The sequence below is a fragment of the Dermacentor andersoni genome, chromosome 11, assembly GCF_023375885.2.
Source record: "Dermacentor andersoni chromosome 11, qqDerAnde1_hic_scaffold, whole genome shotgun sequence".
In the NCBI taxonomy this organism is placed as follows: Eukaryota; Metazoa; Arthropoda; class Arachnida; order Ixodida; family Ixodidae; genus Dermacentor; species Dermacentor andersoni.
Window position 1 is genome coordinate 116,975,336 of NC_092824.1, and position 15,436 is coordinate 116,990,771.

At 45.9% G+C, this 15,436-nt stretch overlaps 1 protein-coding gene across 1 annotated transcript in view; it reads right to left on the bottom strand.

Moving 5' to 3' along the window:
* Rpn1 (regulatory particle non-ATPase 1) overlaps positions 1-15,436 on the bottom strand; it is a 58,656-nt gene that overhangs the window by 13,712 nt on the left and 29,508 nt on the right. The window contains exons 13-16 of the mRNA XM_050186068.3: positions 13,847-14,009; positions 7,218-7,319; positions 7,061-7,131; positions 637-804 (exon numbers count right to left, since the gene is read on the bottom strand). Of these exons, the coding sequence (XP_050042025.1) occupies positions 637-804; positions 7,061-7,131; positions 7,218-7,319; positions 13,847-14,009 (504 nt within the window). The remainder of the gene's footprint in view (positions 1-636; positions 805-7,060; positions 7,132-7,217; positions 7,320-13,846; positions 14,010-15,436) is intronic.

Genomic DNA, 15,436 nt, shown 5'->3' on the forward strand with positions numbered 1-15,436 from the left:
ATGAGGCACACTATAGTGGGGGACTCCGGAAATTTAGACCACCTGGGGTTCTTTAACGTGCACCTAAATCTAAGTACATGGGTGTTTTCGCATTTCGCCCCCATCAAAATGCGGCTGCCGTGGCCGGGATTCAATCCCGCGACCTTGTGCTCAGCAGCCCAACACCATATCCACTGAGCAACCACGGCGGGTGTGTGTTCCACTAGGTCTAACTTCTTGTGTTTTATGTATCTTATGGTCATCATGACAAACTTTATCACACTTTTGCTCCAATTTCCTGCTTAATCGCGCACAGTTGGCAATTTGGAATATCTGAAAGCTATTAGAAAAATATTCGTATTAACAAGACAGCTATTCAATTTGAAGGCAGAGTCAATTAAGGCAATATTCAATTCGTTTTTTGAAGCTTTCGAATATTCACACACCCTTAACTATTCAATCCTGACAGCTACATCTGCATATTGGCAACTTTCACAAACATACTGCAGGCCTGGGTTCGATTGTTCATAGGGGCTAGATTTTCTTAATTCTTATGACGCTGTCTTCATATCGAGCCAACATAGACAGGTGAAAGTGGGGTAGGGCAGCCAAAGAAATGCTTTCACATTTAATTATATAAGACGGTAAAATGCTCACCAAATGGCCAAATGCCCTGAAGGCCATCTCTGAGCCAATCTCTTCTCCCATGGCAATCAGTGCAATGCCCAAGACAGCGACACTCTGCTGGCTGGACAAGTCCACTGACCCAGCCGTCTTTTCCTCCTTGTCCTCTTTCTTATCCTTCTTCTCATCCTTTTTCTCCTCCTGCAAGAATAAAAGTGCACGTCACAGCCATGTGTCAGAATCTGGACGCTTCTTACTTGTTTACAAATGCACAAACCGTACAGTAGAACTTTGTTCACACGTTCTGGAAAAAGAAATATGAGAAAAAAAAAACTGAGGAACCATTCCACTCTGCAAAGGTGGATGACCAGCAAAGCTGTAGCACATCACATCAGACAGGGTTAGAAAAGGCTACATGTATTAATTTAACATCATTTGGTAATGGTAGTGACGACAGCTTTGTGATATACACTGTTTGGTTTGATTACAACCTTAGACAGATCCTTGGCCAAAGTTAAAACTGAGTGAACCATTTCTTGTCTGGTTTTGAAGCGTCCACATTGAAGTCTCCAACGATGACCACAGAAGTAGGGTCATCACGGCTAACCCATGCAAAGTACATGGTCATGAACTTCTCGATATCACACTTGGGTGTGCCTGGAGATATATACACAGTGGATATCACACAATTAGGGGTGGAGTGCTTGAAGCCTGCTTCACCTCTGCCGTGGGTTGGACCGGTATTGCACTATCTCCGGGATCGGCTTAAGCTCATCTTTTTTTTATTGCTGACACACAAACACAAGATATACATGGAACCCTAGCCATATAAAGCTTTGCTGCAAAACATCCTAACCAAGAAAATGTACAGACTCAACTGTAGTTGACATCTACGTAATGCAAAGCAGTGTGCAAATCGTTGCACATGAGAAATGAGATGCCGATGGTGCGTGTCGAGCTGGTGGAGCTTTGGTAAGACACTGTTTGTTGTTTTTCTATTGCATAGTGCTTTTAGACGGCGACGAGAAACTCAAACGAAATCAGGCTGGCGGGCAATGCCGGATGCCAGTGAAATGAAACATGACACTCCCGTCGTGCCACCTGCAGCAGGGAACAGCGACGCGTTCGGATCATCAGTTACTAAAAGCGTGCAGTACACTACCAACGGCACTATGTGCTACACGCTGTAAAACAGATAAGTGAAGAAGCCTATCACGATAGGTTTGGCAGTGACAGCTGTGAATGCGGCATGTGATGACCCCGGAGAAGATTTGCTGGTACCTGAATAAGAAACTAAGTGTGCGGCGGCGTTCTGTTCACGATCTTGCGGAGCCTGCGCATTTTCTTTTTTACACGGGATCTAGCAGCCGGAGAACGTAACACATGATCTCAGTTTCGCAATCTACTGAACGTTGGTGCAAAAAAATAGTGTTTTCCGGGAACATACGAACCTGTCATTTTTTGTGCACTCAATCGCAAATGTTGGAGCTAGGAATTCGTATGTAACGGGATCGTATCAATGTGGTTCTAGTGCACAACCCCATTGATTCGGATATCAAGCGACTGCAAAAAATGTCAAAATTAACAGAACATAGAATTATCAAATGTATCGACTTGCCTTTGTTTAATCAAGAAATCTACACTCCCCATTTCTTTAAAGAGGTCTGAACATGAGCTTGTTTGCACTGCTTTACGGCGAAAAAACAGCACAACAAAAACAGGACAAGAAAGACCAGACAGGACGAGCGCCGACTACCAACAGGTGCATTTACTTGGTGTACAAATATACAATGAAACCTCGGTGATACGGTAATGGCTGATAGGAATTTCGGGGTGAAACGAATTCATACAATTCCCCAGCCAAAGTCCACTGTATACTACGAGTCACATTTCGGATGTCCCGAACGCTCCCCCACATCGGTTTGGGTGATACAAATGAGAGAGCCGCGACCGCCAGAAAGCAGAGTGGCGAGGAGGCTGTGCCAAGCACGCCGAGGAGGGTCAGCAGGCGGACTGTTTCAATGTTCGCAGCGCGCAGAGAGGCCGGCAAGGCAGCCAATAATACAGCAGCAACTGCGTGCACTGTACTGAGTGGAAACAGTACGGTGAATGAGCGAGCCGCGACGACTGCGACCGCCGGCAACAGAGTGGCGAGGAGGCTGCACCAAGCATGCCGAGGGAGGCTGGCAGGAGGACAGTCTTCATGCTTGCAGTGCGCTGGGAGGCCAGCAAGACAGCCGATAACACAGCAGGAACTGTGCACACTGTACTGAGTGCATGAGTGCAAACGGTCTGGAATTGGCAGTCTTTCCCACATATCGCTGCTCGTGAGGCTCACGCTGTGCTGTAACCAATGTTCTTGCGGAGCCAGTTTTGTCAAGTTTGCATACAACTTCCAGAATTCGCTGCTGGTCGACCTGGTGAAGAAAACCCAGAAGGACATCTGGGGTTTCTTCCATCATGAATAAATTTTAAAAATTAGTTTCTGGCTCTCTAACACGCTAATTTCATTTGTTTTTGTTTTTGGTGACATGAATATTTTACGCGACCCCTTGAGAGTCATATCACCGACGTTTTACTGTACATCCCCTGGAGGAAAGAGGGTGCTTTAAAAACCTCCAAACCGTGTGTGCATCCTAGCGGTAAAATAGAGCAAGAGTACTGAATCGCAGTCTTGAAGACAGCTAATCTCATTGTCAGTTAAGGCAACTGATGGCGAGCTAACACATGATGGCTCCTTGCAACGCATGAAGAATGCTTCATACATTTCACGAGTGTGCAGGTCATTGTACCAGAGCTAAATACACCCCTGGTGAAACAAAGGCCTGAACTTGCCTTTGGCAGAATGAATGGTTAGAATGGCCAATGAATGGCCCATTTCAATTTTGCACGAAATCAGTTGTATCAAAAAAAGAAGAGGAGGTGGGGTGGGGGGGGTGAAGCATATTGACACAAGGAATGTCGACTCGAATGGTACGCTGTTGAGGGAACTCTTCCTGCAGCACTCGCCATAGTCCACCCGCCTTGTCTTGACCACTGCAGGGGCTTGACCCTCAACTGCCTCACCTAGCGTGCTGATCGAATCCATGAGGTGACTTCCCTTTGGTTGCTGCCCTCTCTTCAACACCAAAGTCCTCAGTCATGTCCTGCTTAGGGTCCCGGATCAACCAGCTTGCAGTTTCCATCAATGCCCTACGGACGTCCTCTCATAATCAGTGCAACTACTCCTCATGTCCTAGCCGCCGTTCGTCTTCCCCAATTGGCCCCGGCGCTTGTGCAGCGCTTGAAGCTCGCCTACTTGCTGGTATCATCAAACTTTCCAGCACCATGCCCGCCAGTGCAAGTCCCCATGCAACTGGTCAGGAAACACACTGCGAGATCACGACGGCAGCACGTAACCTAGTCACGGATCACATTTCTGGCCTGTGCTTCCTTGTAGACACGAGTGCTGAGGTCAGTGTAATGCCATCCTCCAAGATGTGGGAAACTCTACCTCCATCGCAATGCATGGTCTGCGGTCCCTCCCCCTTGACCTTGACCTGCGGTGCACGTTCCAGTGAGTGTTCATCGTAGCCGATGTCAATCAGCCTGTCCTCGGCTCATATTTACTGACCCATTTCCATCTCGATGTCGGCATGCACCGCCACTGCCTGACTGACAGCAAGACACGCCTCTCCATTCTTAGTGTTCTGCTGGCTGTCACTCCCACTGGCATCCGCACACTGATCCCTCCATGACCGTACACTAGCAGCCTTGAAGACTTTCCTGAAGTCACGAGGCCCTACAATTTAAATCAGCCGCTCAAGCACAGCGTCACTCACCCCTTTGTCATGCGTGGTCTACCCGTCACAGCTCATCCGCGCCGCCCCTTCGGTAAGCTTCTGGCGATTGTTAAACGGGAATTCGATTGCATGCTCCCGCTGGGTATTATTCACTCTTTGTCCAGCACTTGGGCCTCTCCACTCAATTTCGTGCCTAAGAACCAGGTGACTGGCATCTGCGCAGCGATTACTGGGTGATAAGCAGTCACACAGTCCATGATAGCTATCCCCATCCACACATCTAAGATTTCGCGGGCCACTTGAAAGGATGCAAGATCTTTAGCAAAGCGAACCTTGCCAAGGCCATTGAATATTGCCCTATTCAATTCATTCTTCAAGTCGAATAGTGACTATTTGTAAAATAAGTATTTTTCTAATAGTTTTCTAACACTTCAAATCGCCACCTGTACAGTAAATTTAATCCTAGCGGCCATAGTAGCCAAGACATGAGAAATTATGTAGCGAAGCACGCCACATACAGTGGAACACCGTTGATACATTCCTCGCTGTTGTTTTCCTGGCTGCTACATCATGTTTTCGTGGTCCCAACCTAAATCCCACTGACTGCTATGTATAATGTTCCTACTTGATACAGCGCCCCATTCTGTAATATTCCCCCATCTTACATTGCATTAGAAGGTGGCCGCCACATAAATATAATGGTGCAAGGAGAAATTGACTCTTGCATGCTGAAAAAAGCGACTAATTCGTTGCAACACACTACCAATTTGTTGCAACATGCTTCCAATTCATTGAAACATGCTATCATTGCAACAAGCGACCGAAGTTTGCAATGCACAAAGTTGCACAAGGCAGGCACTGCACAACATTGGGAGAAAGCATGCATAGAGCAATTGATGAAGCACCTGAAAAAGTGCACATCACTTTAAACCTACCGGGAACCACACACACTGGCTCAATTCTGCCAAGTACAGGTCTGCATTTACTTTGGGGCCTGCAAGGGTCTCATTTGCATTTCACAATTGCTGGTTCTCTTTAGTCAGCTTCGGCCCAGTGGAACAGTGTTATGCAGCGAAACGTACACAAAACATTGCGGTAAGAGCCACTGTCATGGAACACCGTAAGTGTCCCTTCATTATACATGCACACATATGCTGCTTCTGGTAACAGTACAAGCACCGAGACATCTAATAACTGCAGTTACAGCCACTCGGACTATTTCTGAAGTTGTGCTGTGGTGATTTGCGCACTTCCTCATGGTTACATTTTCCCGGCTGGCACATTTTTTCCACGGTACCTTTAAAGACGTATCAATGGGGTTTTACTGTATTACTCAGGGAGCCAGACTTTCATGGCTAATCTGCTATTATTTGCACTCACCAACGAGTTCTGAGCATGCAAACTGCTTATCTGCCCATAATGCTCCATTTGTGTTTCAGTACCGCATTTACTTGCATAATGATCGCGCTCACGTAATGATCGCACCCCTCAATGTTGTCGTCAAAATTCGATTATTTTTTCTTTACCGTATAATGATTGCAACCTGAACTTGCCGCAGCGATATGCCGTGTGGCAAGTCTAGCTGATGATGATCATGCAACCTGAACTTGCCGCAGCGATATGCCGTGTGGCAAGTCTAGCTGATGATGATCATGCCTACCATGTGTCAAATGCTATGCGAACGGCTCTCCAAGACTTACCAAGCGGTCTGCACACACCAAATAGATTCTTAAGCAGATGCGCCCATTTCATTCCTTCTGTCACTTTCTGCACTTCCAAGAAAAAAAAATCTACAACCAAACTTGCTTTGGCTTTATTATTTGTAGGCTTTATCATGATTGCTTAAAAAAAAAAAAAAACTTTTGATTTCTTTTGTCTGCACTCATGGGCATGCAACAAATGGCAAGCAGCAACGAGGGTAGCCACGTTTACATTGATATGTAAGAAGTGTACCGTATTCATATGCCGGCGCTTATAACACAGCTATTTGCCTACCCTTAGCGAAAACATGCCGTATTAGGATTGTAGTGAAGACAAACGAAGCAGTTTTCGCAGCATGCCCGCCATGTGTTTCTGTCCCCTTAAAATGGACATGGCTACGGTATAGCCACAAACTTGCCGATATTAACAATATTATTCATTACTGATACAGAAGAAACTGTTTCAACACACGCAATGTACTAACGTGAAAAAAAAAAAAAAAAAAAAAAAAAAGAAAGATAATCTGTTGACCACTATTTTTGTTTTGATGTCTTGCACTGTTACAGCGGCAGCTGCCTGTTTGTTGTCGTCTCGCAGCAAATGCGAGATGATAAAATGAAATGTTTTTTTTTCACAGAAAATTTACCCTGCGTAACAATCGCACCCCTAAATTTGCGTCAATTTTTTTAAAAGGTGTCATCATTATGCGAGTAAATACGGTAAGTGCTTCATAACGTGCAATGTAATAACAGAAACTTGCTAACATTGTGAATATACTAGGACGTGAAGATCAATTGGGAGAACAGCACTTCATTACTCAAAACCTTCTAGAAAAGCACTTGATTTGATTTGCTTCTGGCACTATTCCATACGATCAGGCAATTCGCATCCAATTTGGTCTCGAAAATTGACAATAGCACATCAATAAATATCAACTCAAGTCAAAGAAAGCAAGCCAGTAAAAGCCGCCCAACCTTTTCGTTTGCTTCATAATGCTCACTACAAATGTGCAGCAAATGCTGGATCTTCAACACATTGCCAGTGCCTGCAAGTGTTGAAAGCACGTCAGTATTGCCACTGCATAACACCGCTTGCGCAAAATGCACCGATGGTGTGAAAGTAAGAACTTACCAGCATATGCACAGATGTCCACAAGTGTAGTGGCCATGCTTCTGAAAGGCTCTGGCAATACCTCTAAAGTAGCTGTGATCGTTTCAGCTCCCTCTTGCTTGCCTGTTATGGATACAAGAGGAGCCAAAGTGAGGTAGCAATCAACCAATAAAATGTAGGCTGTATAACTTGTTTCATGTTTTCATTTTTCTATGGTAAAGAAATAATGTCAGCAAAAGCCAGTAGCCCAGCAGAGGGTTTTAGCAATGGCAGTTTCGTACACCTTTCCTTTCAAAATTCATTGTTTGACTTTGAACAATCTACATACAAGTCCCCAAAAATCCAATACATAACAATTTGAGCACAATAACTATATTGCAGTCTGCTTAAAAGCTCTGGAAAATGCTTTTGAAGCAGCTCAGTGGTAACATGCTACAGTAAAAGCTCATTAATTCGAATTCCGCGGGGATGCTATGAAAATTGAAATTACACAAAATTCATACTAATGAAAGTAAGAAAAAATTTGGAGGATGCTTAAGCTTCACCTTTAAGAGTGGAACGCGATAGCATTCGAAGATCCCTGACTGCATCTCACACTTCCCAACAACTGGAGCGTACAGGGTGTCTACCAAGTTGACATTTCCAAATTCCCCGAGTTTTCTAGGTTTTCTCTGAGTGTCTTTGCGAAATTCCCTGAGTGATGCAGAACTGTTTTATGTCAAGACGGGCTGAAACCATCTCACCCGATGCTGTCACTCTCTGGTAAGCATATGAAAAATTGAAAAAAAAAAAAAAAAAACGAATTAATCCAATTTGAATACTAAGGAGTAGTGTTTATGTTATTCAAAAGGAGAATAGAAGGGAGGGGTTCGTAAAATGCATAGCAAATAAAATGACCTGGAAAAAAATTGCAAATCGAGTCGGATATTCTCAAATATGAATAAAAAGGAGATGCATACAGTAGCAAATATTTTCGAATATGACCTATTTCTTTAAACTGATAGCAAGCTCAGTGGTATCAGGCCCGAACACTGTCACAATTGAGATTCTCTCTCAACAGCTCGTAAGTCAACCTCAACAGTCCTTACATACTCTCAACCCGCGCACGACGCCTCAGTGTCGTGTTTCACTGCTTTAAAGAGTTTATTTTGGTTTGGATGAGGGACACCTGCATCTCGGCGTCAGCCAACACTGTTTTTTGAGCTCAAGCTCCTTCAAAACGGCGGCAGCACGCATCCTTTCCCATTCATTACTCAATGCGTAGGTCCCTTCTGTTGTTGTGGTCCTTCCGGCACGCGTTCGCTCCACAGACCATTTGAAGCGTCGTCTTAGTTGTACAGTGAACGTCCGATTTCTTGGGCTCCCTAGGGGCCCAAAAACGTCCGAAAAATCGGCCAGTTGGAAAAAATAAATGCATGTCATTTACTGCCCTTAAGGTCTCAAACCGCCACAGGCAGATTCGAAAATGTTCTGGAGGCCTGTCGGTACAGGTATTAGCCATATCGGTGCTCGTACTGTGATAGGAGATACTGGATGCACGCGTGTATAATTACGGAATACATACTATGTCCCACGGCAATAGCCCCTTCCCAGGCTTGTTATGCTTCCCTGCAATACTTTTGCGTATGTTTCACCAAGTAGCATTCATGTACGGAGGCGAAGCTGACTTTCGGGAACCGGCATTATGCAACGCACTGTGCTTTCCAAGCTTCTAAGCCAATCACGAGGACCACAAACGAGGAGTCCGTGCCATTGCTGACAGCAGCGAATTCTTTCAATAAAAAACACGGCATCGAACGGCAAGAAGCTTAATAGCGAACGTCGAAGCAGCTAGGTTTATCGTTTCCGCCGTGGTGGCTACAGCTGCCAGCGGATCTGCGTGCGAGAGCGCCGATTCGAGGCGGCAAGGTAATCAAAATGGCAGCAGTGGTGGGTTTGATTAATGCCGTTTCTGACCTGCGGTCACGGCAAAACCTCCGTAGAATCGGACGGCGAAGAGTTCTTACGTTTGGAATTTCAGGCGTTCTAATATATTGACTCTATGGGGTAGGTCGTGATGCCGCGAAGCCGTCCAAATTATCGGGAATCCGGAAAGTCTGTCATAGACTGTACACTGGCAACTCCTCAGCTGACGACAGGGCGTCAAAGACGATTCATTACGATTCCTGTCTGTTACTCGAGCCAGCATTACCTCGACTTTCGACCCTTTCCATAAAATTACAGCAAATTTTCCCTGATAGAAGCACCAATTCCCTGAGTTTTCCCTGAGTTTTTCCAGACTACTCAAAATCCCTGAGAATTCCCGGTTTTCCCGGTTGGTAGACACCCTGAGCGTATGTAACCGTAATGTTTACCGAGAAACGCTTGCCGCGAACGCTATGCACAAAGGCAAGCTTTGTTGTGGAACCGCATCCTCTTGCGTGGGCTGCGATGCGGCGTAGGCGACCGCCAGTTGGGGTTATTGCAAGGAACCAGGCGTGCCGCTCCGTGGACCCCAAGACACCTATCACGCCGGCGCACGCAAAATGGCGGACGCCGCGGCAGGTTTGTGAGCGCACCGGCTGGTTTGCGTGTGTGAAGGGGTTTCTTTGAGTTTTTGCATAACAGAATCATGCTCTCTCGTATAGTTAAATTACAATCCAAGAGCTATCATGTCTGTACGTTGTGTGCAAGTCATAGTCTGCAATATTTCTACATATTTTAGCTTGAGAAATTAAATTAGTTCAGAAAATTTCTTGCATCGCATGGAAGCCCTGGGTATATGTGGTTCTAAAATCTTTTAGCTGAAACGACGTCCGACACCGGACGACCATGCGAGACGACGACGCTGACGCCGGATTTTCTGCGGCACGGGCTCCTTAACGCTATCACATTAAATAGTTGCTCGGTTAAGGCGTGTATATAGTCCGACAATGCTTGAGCACGCGTGCACACATGCTATGTCACGTTGGTGTTAACGACGTCTATACTTTGCAGCACTGGTGTAGCCAACGTAACCGGACGCGGCCAACGCAGCCCGACGTGCCCAACTTCGAGATGGCTCTTGCTCCATCCGCGCGTTGTCATGCCAACTGGCGTGGGGAAAAAAAAATGTCGCAGTTTCACCCGAACAGCGAAGCATCGATTGTGATAGCGAATTAATAGGTAGCTATAAGGAGCAAGTATAGCAGTTTTATCAGCTCTATCAATTTGTAAACATTCGCTTCCGAATTAAATTAACAAGTATGCTGTCACGCGCACACAGGTAAACGTGAACACATCTCGCTCTATGACCGCGAAAACTGGCTGAAACAGGCTGGAGTGAGGAATCGTGGCAGTAGAGCGAGCGAATTGATCTTTGTACAGCTCTCGCTTCAATGCAAATGAAACGTAGAAAGCACATCGCATACGAAGCTACCGGCACTACGCACACTCTGCAAACATCGCAGACCGCTTTGAAGATGACGCCCATGCGGGCGCGTGCTTTGGCCACGTCGCAGATTGCTTTCAAGATACGACGCCCACACGGCCATGCCGTAAGCAGCAGCTCCCGAAGAAGAACGTCCTCCCGTCCCCTCCCTCGCTCCCTCCACTGCGCGACAGGAGAAGGTGCGCATCCGCCCTGCCTTCCTCGTTTGCAGAAGCGAGATTGAGCAGCGTTCACCGGGTCACTCTCGCATGCTTTCGCTCGCACATACAGCGTATGGCGACGATTTTATCACCCTTGAGCTTTATACGGAACCTCACGGGAGAGAAGCGACATGCAACAGAGGCGTTGATCATGCCTGTTCAGGCGCAAACGTGTCTCTCTCTAGTCAGGCCTAAACATAGGGCCACGGATGGAAAGAGCAAAGCCGTGCGGCAACACCAGCATCGCCAATGTGCTCCCACATATTAGCACTCTCCCCATTCATGATGGCGCGGAGTTCGAATGATTGGTGACGGTGCAGATTTCAGTGTAAATTAGCAGGATGTGTTACATATTGCTTTCGGTACATTGCTGGACGGACCGCGGCGGCTACTTCAAATTATTGAAAATTTCGAATTAACGAGTTGTGAATTAATGAGCTTTTACTGTACTCTCTTATCATACAACTGCATCAGTGAGCCAGTGTTTAAAATACCTTGCTACCTGCGTCTCTCCCAACAAACAATTTTTTCGCACATTCATATGCTTCAGCAACAGCAAGTGCTGAAAATATATTTTTTAATAACTTACCGTATTTACTCGCATAATGATCGCACCCTGAACTTGTCGCAGCGATATGTTGTGTGTCAAGTCTAGCTAATGATGATCGCACTTACCATCAGTCGAATGCTACGCGAACAACTCTTGAAAGCATGCCATGCGGTCTGCTTAAACCCAACATTCTTAAGTAGACGCCCATTTCATTCCTTTCATCACTTTCCGCACTTCCATGAAAAAAAAAAAAAATAGCTACAATTAAACTTGCCTTGGCCTTATTTGTAGGCTTCATAATGGTTTTGGTCAACAACAACAACATAAAGGGCGCCTTTTGATTCTTCTCGTCTGCATTCGTGGGCATGCAACAAATTGCGAGTGGCAACGATAGTGGCCACGTTTACACTGATACGTGAGAAGTGTACCCTATTCGTACACCGATCCATTGTGCAAAAAAGAGGTGAGGCGTGCAGACAGTACACAAGAGTAGAGAAGTGGACAACACGAACGCCGACTATCAACTGAAGGGAGCACTGAGGCGAAAAAAGAAAGAAGACACAAAACTCATCTGCGCAAGCTCAGGAATGGTATCACCACGTGTCAGTCGGGTACATGTGCCGGTCTACGTGAGAGATAACTGTTAAGGCACTTAATCTCTTCCTTATGTAAAGTAATTGAAGGCTGACTCACGCAGGCACTTCCACCATTATAGATATGCCATGCCTCTACCATAAGACGCGTATCTTCATTCTTATGCCTGTACAATATCGCGCATTCATCTAACTCTGGCATGCAGTTACAATCTTGGCAGTGTAGGGAAAGTTTAGAAGGCGATCCACCGTCCCGTTTGCCCTACGTAGAACTGGCCACAGCTAAGGGGAATTTTATATACCACACCCATACGACAGTCAGTAAAACTGTTGTTCTTATTGTGCTTCACTGGACAAATATCTTTTCTTTTTTTGCCTTTTACCGGCTCCTTTTTCCTCTGTACGGCAGCGCATATGATATCTTACCTAGCTTATTGGGAGCAGTGAAAGCAACAATAACATCATATCTACTTGCAACTTTTTTAAGCCTGTGCGACACTGAATGAATGTACGGAATAGCCACTACTCTTTTTTTGCTATTACTGCTTTTTGTAATCACGTCCGTCCCCCTCGAAACCGACTTCTTTAGGCGCTCAGCCACAGTGGCCACTGCTACACTAGGATAGCCTGCTTCTAATAGGCTCCGGACCTGCGCATTAAAACTGGTGCTCATTTTGTGCATGCAGGATCTGGTGAGAGAAGACTTAGGCACGACATGGCAATTCCGTTTTTTACTACTTTGGAATGCTTGGATTGAAAGTTTAGCAATGGCTTCGAAGATCTTAGGGATTACTGCCAACAAACGTGATTTTGTTCGAAGACCAAGGAAATGTCAAGAAACTGAATTACGCGTCGCTGAGGAAATTCTTTGGTAAACTTTAATCCTCCTCCATAAAGTTTAAATTGCTCACTTATTGAGGTAGCAGCGGAATCAAATTCTTCCCTATTGCAGAAAATCAGGTAATCAATGAATTAATGAATTCGTACGCCGACGCTTATAACGCAGCTAAGATGTTCGGTCACCCTTAGCGGAAACGTGCCGTATTAGGATAGAAGTGAAGACAAATGCCGCAGTTTCCGCATCATGCCCGTCATGTGTTTCTATGTCACTGGCAGTTAAGTGCGCCCATCTCTGTTTCTGTCCCCTCAAAGTGGACATGGCTAGGTTATTGTTGCAAACTTGCCAATATTAACGATATTATTCATTACTGATACGGAAGAAATTGTTTCAATGCGTGTAATGTACTCACGAGAAGAAAAATCACGTTCGGCGCGTTTGGCATGCTCCACCGGCCGCCATTTTTGTTTTGATCTCCCACACTGACAGCGGCAGCCAGCTGCTTGTTGACCCGTTGTCATCCCGCAGCAAATGCGGGATGAAAAAAGAAAATTTCTTTTCGTCGCCCGCGTAATGATTGCACCCCTGAATTTACGTCAAGCTTTTTTGACAAAATGTGCGATCATTATGCAAGTAAATACGGTATTTAAATTCTGGGGTTTTACATGCCACATTATTAAGAGGCATGCTGTAGTGGAGGACTACAGATTAATTGTGGCCGCCTGCGGTTCTTTAATGTGCACCTAATTCACGGTGCTGAGGTGCTTTTGTATTTTGCCACCCATCGAAATGCGACCAGCGTGGCTTGAATTTGATCCCGAGCTCTTGCGCTTAGCAGTGCAACGTCAAAGCCACTACAGTGGTTGCTGCTGAAAATCTAGTGATCCAGTGTGCTGCAGAACTTGCTGCAATATACTGTACCCCTTTTCCCCCTGTTATGCCATCACTTTCGCTACTGCACGGGCGTCTATAACACATTTGTCACTGAGAACTGCTGGTCTATTGCACAACATTTGTGTAGTGGTTGCAACTAACACAAGAGCTGAGACTGCACTCGTACCTAGGTAGCAGAGGCCCAAACCAAGGGGAAGGAAGCGAGCATAAGTGTCCTTCAGGTCAGCCTCAGACTTTTCCAGAAGAGCGGTCATGATGGTTGAGGTGACGTCGCCATTGCCCGAGCCGACTGCCACCATGCCACAGGCGATGGAAGTCACAGCCAGCACCTGGGTTTAAGCAGCAGTTGCATGTAAAATACCATCAACATTTAATCGTGCCTGGTAACTGTCTTATTAAACACTAAAAAAGTGAGCTAGACTAATGACAGGGTAATAACTGCTCAGATGTTAGCACTTAAATCGCACAAAATCACCGCAGTTTGCGGAGCCATATCTCATCTTTCCCGTCTCTAAGCAACATCTATGTTTCACCCTTCCGCATCTCAATTCCTCGGTCGTTGCCATCTTGTGACAAAAGTGCAAACACAAAAGAAGTGTGGGTCTGCTGGAGGTGGTCATACGGGCCCTTCATTGAAAGCAGGCTTCCGATTGACTGCCATGCTGAAAGGCGTCTTCCCATTGGTAGCTGCTGCAGCAGCGAGCAAACTGGCAACCACAGTTGTCGACTTAGCAAACTGCGCAGGCATCTTCACTTGACATGCAGAATTCGGATTTCTGAGAGCTCCCAGGTTAGTGATGGAGCGTCACTAGTTTGAGAAGAAATGTTTGACAAAGCACGGCTTCGAAAAATGGAAACGCAAGCCTCCTACAACGAGAAAAATACGGCGATTAGCGGGAGAGGCGGAGCACCCGATTGAGCATGCGGATAATGTGACGTGTCATCTTGAACTGCGTGACTCCAGCAGCGAAGCCTACAATCGCCCTGTGCCATCGACACTGATAACGCAGTCGATGCAATGCACCTCGGCGTATGGCCTTGTGAATCAGTAGCCGAGATCGCATTGCTGGAGGCGACACGGGTTGAAGGTTACCATCGCCAGCAATGACGGTGTACTCTGTTTCTGATGCATCGTGCGACATGGACATGCAGCCTGCGAGCGAGCCCCAACCGTCGACAAGCTACAGTGTGATAACCAAAAATTCACTGAACGAACCATTACCTAAACATTGCACCATTCAGACACACCTCGAACCACGTTTTGTGTCAGCAGTGACGCCAGAAGCGCAAGTGTGCAGCGTTCGCAACTCCCTTCGGCAGTGTCTGCAACTAAACGGAAGTTCAATTTGATGGACTAGCAAGGCCAAGAACAAATTTTAAAAGCCCATCAAATGACGAGGCAAAGGTGCAAGAAGATGCCTGACAGCTATGATGTCGACTATTACAGCCCTGGTGCATTCGAATAAATCTGCACTGCTTGCAAAACTTTGTAGCCTGTTTTCTCAATTGTTTTTATTTTTGGCGGTCACCTTGCTCGTGGAAAGCATAGCATAACAATGGCTGGACTGATCTTGATCCTGTTTGCTTTGCTGTGATCCATAAACTGTGCTGTACATTAAGACAGTCTTGAAATGTTTCTACCTGCATGGTTCTATACAATGAAGCATAGTCACATGCATCTCATGTTGAGCAACAAATTATTAGAGCACTAAAAAAATAATTTAACACTGTCTTGATGTATATTAGACATGTGGGC